General features: G+C 40.8%; 1 protein-coding gene across 1 annotated transcript; it reads left to right on the plus strand.

The window, feature by feature from the left end:
• Nucleotides 1-121: 121 nt before the first annotated feature.
• Nucleotides 122-10,221, plus strand: pcolce2b (procollagen C-endopeptidase enhancer 2b). The gene is made up of 9 exons (XM_085468272.1): nucleotides 122-355; nucleotides 626-734; nucleotides 1,103-1,358; nucleotides 2,315-2,439; nucleotides 3,225-3,361; nucleotides 3,462-3,625; nucleotides 4,575-4,658; nucleotides 7,099-7,266; nucleotides 7,626-10,221. The coding sequence occupies exons 1-9, from the start codon at nucleotides 222-224 to the stop codon at nucleotides 7,754-7,756; spliced, it is 1,308 nt and encodes a 435-aa protein (XP_085324398.1). The 5' UTR covers nucleotides 122-221; the 3' UTR covers nucleotides 7,757-10,221.
• Nucleotides 10,222-10,575: the final 354 nt, after the last annotated feature.

Genomic DNA, 10,575 nt, shown 5'->3' on the forward strand with positions numbered 1-10,575 from the left:
AGCGCCCACTCCCTCCCCTCCCAGCGCGTCTTTAACCCCCCCTGAGGGAAAAAAAAAAAAAAGAAAGAAAGAAAAAAAAAGAAATGTGCACCCTGCGCCCCGTCCCTCCTACCACGCAGAACAAACGCTATATTCATCTGCTTGCTTGAGTTTTCCGTTGCTGAAAGTCCTTACAGGAGCTCCTGGGTACTTTTCCCCTCCGTTTTAGCCTGTTGAGCACAATGCCATTCACGCCACCGGGCGAAAACAGGCGAAGCTCCTGCTCCGTTTTCCCAACAATGTGGAGAACATGCAGTATTTTTTGCGCATGGACTCTACTGTTCTTGACAGAAGTCTGTGCGCAGTCCCAGCAGAGGTACTTATTTATTTACTTTTTTACCCCAAACTCAAATTTTCTTGAAAGATTTATTAGATTAAAAAAGTAAGGATCCCATTTAGCCTTTTGAAAATCACCGTCAGATGACTGGAGTTGGAAGAATATTGTGCAGTATGGGCTGCCTCGGGACATGTGGCGAGGAACTGAATGCACTGAATCCAATGGATATTATCAACTTTGTTTTTAAATTTTGCTGTAATGCACCGTTATTATTTTATTTATATGTATGGAAAATATCTTTCTCCTCAGACCAATCTTTACATGTGGCGGAAACATCACAGGAGAGTCTGGAGTAATCGGGAGCCAGGGGTACCCAGGAGTTTACCCTCCAAATACCAAATGTGTGTGGAGAATCACAGTGAGTCCAGTTCTGTTTTTCATTCATAGCATATGATGACAGTGATAAAGCATTGTTCATTAAAAATAAATACAGTATGACAATCTTTGTCTTAGTCCAAACTCCTAATTTCCTTCTAAAAATAGTTAACCACAGCCGCAGTTAGCTTAGGGCAATCTTTGCTGAGTGGCTCTGTGATGTTTCTGTACTTTATTGCAGTGAAGCTGATGATTAGGTTGGAAAAACGGCATAAGCTGGGTTAAAATGCACAATTAGGTTAAATGTTTGAGAGTATTAAAGTAACAATATTCAGTATTTAGGTCTATGCTCTTTTGTTTGTTATGCCATCTAATAATAATAATAATTTAACTAACCAACTCCCCACCCAGGTCCCGGAGGGCAAGGTGGTGGTACTGTCATTCCGCTTCATTGATCTGGAGAACGACAACCTGTGTCGCTATGATTATGTGGATGTCTACAGCGGCCATGTCAATGGACAGAGACTGGGTCGCTTCTGTGGAACGTTCAAGCCAGGAGCCCTTGTTTCCACAGGCAACAAGATGCTCCTGCAGATGGTATCCGATGCCAACACTGCTGGGAGTGGCTTCCTGGCTGTTTTCTCTGCTGCCCATACACATGAGCGAGGTAAGAAAACATGGGGAGAAGAAGAAGCTTGGGCATGCTTCCTCTTAACACAGCTGTCTTAGTCAAAGGTGCCAAGTTTGCAAGGGTAGCAGAACATCTTGCTGCTATCCAAGCATGTAATGCAGAAATATGTGGAGCTTCTGTAATGTTACTAAGAAGTAAATCTTACCTTGTTTGTATGCAGACACCCAGTAAAACAACAGGATGTATCCATTCGTGTAGTGCTCAGTAAGAGCAGGTCTGTGGGCTAAAAGTCCATGTGGATTAAAAGAAATCTGCTTTTTAACTCTTCTCGCACTGTGATGTGGAATTTCTCATGTTTTTTGGCTATTGTGCTGCAAGGCAAAGGTCAGAAATTTCACTTAGAGCCTTTAGCGTTTTTCCTCACTGGGCCATCTACTGTTTTTAGAAGTTTAATGTCTGGTTTTCTGTACCGTAGGAGCTGACAGCGGACAGTGTCAATTAACCAGTCAGCCAGGCTCTTATCCGCCGGCAGAGAGACTGTTGCTATCCTGTCTTTAAACATGGTTAAAACTCTGCTGCACCACGTGTCACCCATTTGTAGAGATTTGTTTTCTTCAATTTGCTAAATGTATTTTTTTACATGCTGGAAAGGCAGAATCAGTTAAAGTATATGTCATAAGGAAAGCGTGTTTTTAAGCGATTCGATCCTTTGAGAGTTTGTGTTTTTTCTGAACTGATGTTCCTCTGATGGCAGTTATTTTTAAACCCACAGATGACTAATGACAGACTTGCTTTTTATGGTGTTCATAATGACAAAAAGGCAGTGAGAGCCCCCAGACGCAGTTAATAACACGAGCACATTACTGACTCACCATTATAGCTTTTAAAAGATTGCTAAATAACATTCATTATTTCATTCAAGCAATAACAGGAGCAGAATTTAGCTAATTAATTGTGTAATCCTAGCACTAACTTCAGTCATTTCTCCTCAGGGGACCAGTACTGTGGAGGCAGGCTGGTTAAGCCCTCTGGGACTTTCAAAACACCCAACTGGCCTGAGAAGGACTACCCAGCTGGAGTGACCTGCTCCTGGCATATAGTAGCACCAAAGAACCAGGTCATACATTAAAATTTTTACTTAAAAAAATTTGTAAATGCAAATGTTTCTATCTGAATAACTGGCCTCAAATGAACTGAAATTCCAGGAGATTGTGCAAAAGTTTTGAGTCACTCCTAATTTCTTTATATTTTGCTTCCAAGGAGACACTGTCTTCTCAAGTGCTGTGTAGCAATACTTCTTCAGGCTTTCTGGAGGGTTTTCAAAGGCTTTCTTTGAACATTGGCTGCTTTTTCACTCATTTTCAGGCCAGTCCTTGTACCTGAACATTTTCAGGGGAATATCTTTGTTTGTTTGTTTCTTTATTAGGCCACAATATCTGTGCACCATTCAAATATCAAACACAGTTTGACAGGCAGAATATAGTATTTTTGTAACAACAGAGTGATTCCCAAAGAGTTTTTAGAGGAAAATTGTCATATCTTGACATGGTGTGTGATGTGTGCTTAGAAAATCTGAGGAAACTGGAGAAGCTATCCACAGCAGATAAACAGAGTTTTGTAAATAAATGAAGATACAGAAGTTTTTCATCTAGTCATTTTTCCGTGCATGTTTTCCCTCTATATCAATGATGAGTAAATGCCAGTGGCGGAATAACACTCTATTGAAATAAAACATTGCAAGTTACCTGAGCCGTTCTTTTAAGAAATCTCAGTGAGTCGCAGGTGGAGTATATCTTTTCAAAAATGACAGCATACACTTTAGTCAGATGATGCACCCTAGGGCCTGTTATAAGCTTCTGCTAGAAAAAAGAGGAATACTTTATAACTTGTCTCCTGCTGCAGATTATTGAGGTGAAGTTCGAGAAGTTCGATGTGGAACGAGACAACTACTGCCGCTACGACCACGTCTCCATTTTCAACGGGCCGGAAATAAACGATGCGAAGAGGATTGGCAAATACTGCGGAGACAGCCCCCCAGCGTAGGTGATTTCTGTCATGCTGTAGAGTTCATTTTCACTAAACCATCATGTGATTTCATCTCAGTTCATCCTCAGTCTGCTTTCCCGTGCTGCTCTGTAGGCCGGTGTTGTCGGAGGGGAATCAGCTCCTAATCCAGTTCCTGTCAGATCTCAGCCTGACTGCCGACGGCTTCATTGGGCACTACAAATTCAGACCAAAGAAATTCCCCACCACAACAGTACTGCCTGCAACTACCACACAGCCAGTCACCACCAGGCCAATACGTAGGTAGCAGCTTATATTCAATAGAAACCATTAAAAAACTTCTAACATCCACAGACTTCTAATATCTGCATTAGCTGACTTGACTGTATTTGCTTTGTGCTGCTGGATTCTTTGATAACATGTGGGATTTTATCTCCTTCTTTCAACTTGAGAAGGATCTAAAATCTGCTTCCAATAGCAAATGTAGGCAAGAGAAGGAAAGAGCGAGGTGCTTAAGTAGTAGTACAGTGTGCTGCTTGTGGCCATGCATTCTGATACTGTCCCCACACATGTGGCTCACATAAGAGCAAATGCTCTGCTCACGTAAATAGATTATAGCAGTCAGCCAGTGAGTCAATAGAACATACTGGAAAGTGTAGTCCAATTACAGATGCAGCCAAGCACATGTTGTAACACAGCATATGCTAAAACTATGTGTTATGCTCATAAGACTTTTCTCTTGTGTAAACTGTACATAACACAAGGGGTGGGCGTGCGTCTGCACCTGCAATCACAGCTCATTTTCATAGTCAGACTCGCATTCCCACACATTGTTGTTTTTTTCCGTCACTCAGGCCAGGTTATTTTGGCGCCCCCCCTGCTATGATGTCATGCTGTGTCACTGCTTTCTGGTTGGCTTATCTCCCCCTCTCACCCGACTTTTCCCTCCACAGTAAGAAAAATATTTGCACAGTCACATTGTATTTACTTCAAGCCTCAGTTCTTTCCTTTATGGATTCTCTTCTATCTTTAACTTCAAAAACAGACGTTCCCTCGCCACATAATCGAGCTATTGTCTGTGATACTGACAGCCATCCATCTGTAGAGACATTTGTGTTACCAAGAATACTCAGTAAATAGGCTGCAGCAGAAGCAGATGGCAACATAACTTACATGCCCGCGTCACTGGCGGGCAAAATTACAGAGGCTGATTTTTGTGTGTGTGTGTTTCTTTTTCTCTCTGTGCAGCTCTGAAGTACTCTGTTGCCCTGTGCCGGCAGAAATGCAAAAGACAAGGAACGCTTGAGAGCAATTACTGCTCCAGCAATTTTGGTGAGAACATAAAAGCTTACTGTAACTTATCAAAAACCACATTAAGCCATAGTCACTAATAAATTCCAGCCATTTTTGTATCATTTAACATATCTGCTTTCACAAATACTAATCCTAAACAGCTTGAATTGCAGATTCTCTGAAGATATATATGAGTAGACCCCATGCTGACAGCCAAAACTCCCCTTAAGTAGCAGTTTATAGTCCTGATTATGTTGCTATCTTTGCTCTGTGATTGTTTTTCCCTTACACATCTCAAAGACTTCCTTGATAGCCTGTCAAGAAGTGAATGATTGCATACAGTAGGCCACGGTTACCTGTAGTCTAAACACACACTCATACTCAGCCACTGACTGTAGGCAAAGCGGCAATAAATGAAGGCGTTTATTCAGGCTCGGCAATCTGACACATGCGGTTTGTGTCGAGGAAAAGGGGGAAAAAAGGAAAGACGAGTGATGTGGCGGCGAATGCAGAAAAAGTCGCTTTTATGTGATCGGCGCATCTGAATGAAACAGGGAGACGAGACATGACAAGGCTGAAAATAGCTGGTCCAATCACTGCTGGTATTTTAAAATAATCAAATTATGTGGCATCTACACATTAAATCATCAAATACAGCTCGCTGGTTTATGTAACAGTAGCAACAGATATAATAGCACGACTAAAACAGGCAGTCCTCTGGCTAATTTCATCCCTGTCAGGAAATGAAACAGGCAGCATGTGAAGTCCAGACGCATTGGTACCATCAGGTTAAAGAATCCTGTTCATGCTGAATGAGCCGTGCCTCCTCCTCCACTCCACCGGCTCCAGTGTCACTCAGCTGTCACTGCTAAACGTCACTTCTCCACCAGCCGTGGAAACAAACGGCAAAACTGTATGTTTTTCTTTTGTGAGAGCTGGTCTGTCTAAACAGGAAATGGCTGAAACTTCACCCCGCACACTGGTCGCATTGTTTAAGCAGAATCAGTCAGGAAAATAAACCTGGAACAAAGTAGCAAAGTATCTCTGCTCTGAGCAGTTAAACTGTCAGATGATTTATAATGACGTTATCGCCTTGATTTCTTTCTGTCTGTGTGACACTAATGATGTCCCACGTTCAATTTCCTCTTGTTTGATAGAGTTGGAATTCTTTGATGTTGTATTAAAGGGAGCTTTTACCTTATAGATGGATAAGGAAGCTTTAAAAAAAGGTCACAAGGGTGTAGCGCTCACAGCCTGAAAGGAAATGTATAGAGTCTATGCTGTTAATCCACAGTGACATTTTTAAAGACAGGCTGCACTTCAAAGAAGCGGAGTTGAGATGTAGCACGCACATATTGTTCACAGCTCTCTCAGATATGAATATGATAACCAAACGTGAATGTGAGGATGAGGGGCTAGTACTGGCAGTTGCCATAATTTATTAACAGAGGGATGTTCAACATAGCATTTCTGAACATTCTGGTTTTCTTTAGAAAGCATAAATAGTTTCTTTTTGCACACAACAATTTAATTAATTCATAGAAAACAAAACCCAAACATTTCTAGGGTCAGTATTATTATACAAACAGACTTTTTTATTGAGCCATAGCACAATCACTGCTGTGCAGTGATGTGCTTTTACTTTGTAATGCTCAAAACTTGTACAATCAAGTTAAAACTGAGGGTTATCTTCCAATTTACATAGAGTAGATAAACCTCAGCAAGGGTTTGAGCTATCACTTGAGAAAGCATGATGCCAAAAACAAAAGATATCACTTTAGACTTGAGAAAAAGAATTGTTGAGGCTCACTAAGCAGGAGGTGGATATACAAAGTTATCACAGTGTTTCCAAGTGTCTAAAACTGGAGTGAGAAGCATCATCAAGAATTTCAAAGAGAGCCACAGAGTACAGAACAATGTTGGCAGAGGTAAGAAGTTAAAAATTTCAAAGAATCTGGAAAGAAAAATAGTGAGAGATGTGCCTAAAGACCCCAGAACAAGTGCCAAGACAAAGCAAGACCAGCAAAGTTGGATATTATAGTCTGCACAAGGTTGGAGGCCAAGTAAAACTCCACTTTTTGCAGAAGAGCCTTTAAAGCAATTCAATTCAATTTTAAGGAATCAAATCACAACAACGGTTGCCTTTACATTGCAAGGTAAACCATACAATAGTACAGAGAATACAGTGAGAACCCAAACAATCAGAGCAAAACAATATGAGCAAAACCTTTGGCAACAGTGGGAAAGAAAAACTCCCTTTTAACAGGAAGAAACCCCCAGTTGTAGGTGACGGGAAGAAGACTGAGGTACTGTAGCACTTGCGGGAGCCATTGCAGTTGTAGTTTTCTATACAAGAAAATGTATCTGTGGATTTTACATGTATGTATTCTGTCTGTATAGGCTTTTTTGGGAGTTATATACACTATTTTTCTAAGAAATGTTTCAGTAATTTTTCATCTGCTTTTTGTGTTTACAACAGTGATAACTGGAACTGTTATTACAGCGGTGATTAGAGGTGGAAGTATGCACGCCACCGTCTCTATTATCAACGTGTATAAAGAAGGCAACCTGGCAATCCAGCAGGCAGGAAAGACAATGAGCACCAAGATCGTTATCCTGTGCAAAAAGTGCCCAGTTATCAGAAGAGGTGAGTGTACAGCGTAGAGATGAAATAAATTTTTCTCAGTGTCCCCGATATAATTTTTTCCCCCGGTTATTATCTGCAATATGATGACATTGTATAGATGCTGGTTGACTGTTTTGAATAACTTATGGCTCTGAGTTTGCCTCCTGTGATGCGCTGTCACTCTCAGTTGAGGCGTTAGGTGAGCGGCAGAACTCACTGTCCAAACAGTCAATTCAACTCTAAGTACTGTAAGTTTATATGTATGCATATAAACATATAGTATACAGACCTGCTGTGGGCAGATTCTCACATTTTGGCCTCCCTGAATGTCTCTGCCATTCTGCCACTGCATTCAGGTTTTTTTTGTGTGACCTCACTAGGCTTGAACTACATCTTCATGGGCCAGGTGGACGAGGAGGGCCGTGGAAAGATCGCCCCGCACCACTTTGTTATGGCGTTTAAGACAAAGAACCAAAAAGGACTCAACGTTTTGATAAACAAGCAGTGCTGAGTTCCGGTAGCTCTGGTGATCTTCTGTTAACTGGTCTGCTCAAGGCTCATCTGTGGATGGAAATTATTACATGAAAAAAACAAAAGCAATCTCCTTCTCAAGAACACAAACGAAGGCTATGAAAACAAATCTGAATGCGTTTGCGGAGCTGCCGCTGCAAATCATGGAAACTACATGATTTATTCAGTTGATGGAAACTTTGTGTGTTCAGTCATTTTCCTGTCCAGTTACGGTAAAAAGAAAGTACATCCTCTGTCACTTCTTATATTTTATGTGTTAGGATAATAAATACATTTAACAAATCAAATTTATTTATTTAGCAAAAAACAAGTCAAAAGGTAGAAGCCACTTGTAGAACAGCCAATTTCAGTAGGTTAGTAAGAGTCAATAGCTTTAAGAACCTATTTTAGCAGCAATAACTAGAAATTAGTTGTATGACTTTTCAGTCTCACATCCTTCTGGATGAATTCTTAAGATCCTGTCCAGCACTGGACTTTGACTGGGCCACTGTATCACCTTGATTCTTTTTTTTTTTCAGCAATTCTGTTGTAGATTTGCTGGAATGTTTGGGATCATTGTCCTGTCCCAAGTTTAGTGAAAACCAAACAGCATATAAGCATGAAGACCTCATACAGGCTGCCAAGTACCGCACCATAGTGGAGGGGTGATGATCACAGGACCTGGACACTGTGCAGTCACTGAGCTCACCGTGAGCTCTCTATACAAAAGGACGACCAGTTTCAGCCCCGCATTAGCTGTCAGAGAGATGGCCTCACATTTGACTGTAGAATATTTTGGGATACAAAGGAGCTTTGATATGCTGTGTGTGGTTTTTGACAAACGTGAGACTGTGGATTATGACCAAACACTCACTTTGGTTTCACATGTCCAAAGCACATTGTTCGAGAAATCTTGTGGTTTGTTCAGATATAGCTTTCCAAACCTAAGCCATGCTTAAGTACTTTGGATGAGAGGAGGCTTTTGCCTTGCAACCCTTCCAAATAAGCCACACTTGTTCAGTCTCTGTCTAATTGTGCTACCATCCAGTTTACTGAGGCCTGTAGAGTCTGAGATGTAGCGGCCTGACCTTGAAGTGAATTAGCTGGGATGTCCACTCCTGGGAAGATTGGCACCTGTGAATATTTTTAATGACTGTATAGAACAGGGATGTCAAACACAAGGCCCGCGGGCCAGAATTGGCTCAGTGACCAGAATCAGCCTGAAAAGATTCCAATCTGGCCCACTGGCCGGCTTTGGAAACAAACACACTTACACACACAAAAACATGCATCCTTACCGTAGAGCAGCTCTCAGCAACAGTTTCTTCTCTAAGATCATCGCTGATGTCTTTCCTCTTTGGCTTTGTGTTAACACACAGCTGAAGACACCAGACAATAGAAAACTGCCAAAACTTGCGTGTCACATAGGGGCTCACACTCGATGACGATCAGTTCATCGAATGCATTGGTTAGCAGCTGCTTTCTCCTCATTGGCATCTTAACTCACATGTAAGCAGTAAGGGTGTACATACTGCTTCTGCATTTAAGGGTTAGTTTTTGTGTAATATGTCATGTTTTGTAGTCCATCTGAATCTGATTTTGAGCCCTGCTAAGGAGCAGGTGGTTTTTATTATGTCCTGATACATAAAACCTTAGAAGTCAAAGTGAGTGTACTTTACTTTTTTTGTTTGTTTTTCTTTCTCTCTCTCTCTCTCTTTTTTTTTTTTTTTACCATGACTGTAAATTGGATGATTACAGAACAAACAAGACACGGAGAAATTCCCATCTGTCTTCAATTACTCGAGGTTTTCGCATTCATGTCATGATTCTAGCACAGGATTAAACTGACCCCAGTCACCGGTGTCTGAAATAGGCAGAACACCAATTTATTATAATGTTTCATAAGATAAACATTATTCATATTTTAAAAATTCGGTGCATGCACATCTGTTCTGGCATTCCATAGTGGCAGTTTTCCTCAGAGTATTCCATATTCTGCCTTTCAGTTTTACCCTTTGAGGCTCTTGAATACAATGTGAATAAAGGATGGGGCTGATGCATTAAATAAAGATGTCAAGTTTGGCGGACCAGTCATTAATTTAACAAGCTTAATATCCACAGGGGGGATTTGTTGCAGCTATTTGTCGTAGCTTTAATGATGGTTTAGCACCTGCCATTAAATTCCCAAGTTCGGTTTTAATGGGCAGGTTTGGAAATGTTAATTGTGGTGATTTAATGTGCAATATTTTATACATGCAATATTCTTTCAGTTCTTCTGGTTTCACGCCAACCAAGCGAGGAGCTTATTTGCTGAAGCTTTTTTCTCGAGCATCATCGTCATTATGATATTTTCTTAGTGTCTTTTTTTAGAAGCAAAGGTATGAAATGAAAACTATTTTCTTATGGAAAAAACTTTAATAATATTATTTATATTTTATTTTTGTCATCTGTCCAAATAAAACGCTTTCACCACTTTAGATTGTTCCTCTTTTTGTGTAAGACTTTTCACCTGGGAGAATGCCACATAATATCGGGTCTGTTTAGAGCGGTCGAGGCAAACACGCTCTGCTAAGCATCAGAATGGATGAGGTGTTTGTAGCGCAACTCTCTCGTGGAGCGGACAGCTCGGGGATTGGCTGAATAGTTTTGCTTTCAGACCTGTTGCAGCCAAAACGAAAAAAGCCATGAAATATCCAGTGTGTGTTTTTTTCTTAAATCTTTATTTATCTATTGAAAACAATGGCTTTTTTTATTTACAAAAAAGGTTACATAGCTGAGTAATAGATAGGAGGCCTGAGTCTGGAGGCTTTGGTGGAGGAT

Source organism: Copadichromis virginalis, linkage group LG9, assembly GCF_057382275.1.
Source record: "Copadichromis virginalis isolate Kocher_CV1m ecotype Utaka linkage group LG9, C_Virginalis_male_GT1.1, whole genome shotgun sequence".
In the NCBI taxonomy this organism is placed as follows: domain Eukaryota; kingdom Metazoa; phylum Chordata; class Actinopteri; order Cichliformes; family Cichlidae; genus Copadichromis; species Copadichromis virginalis.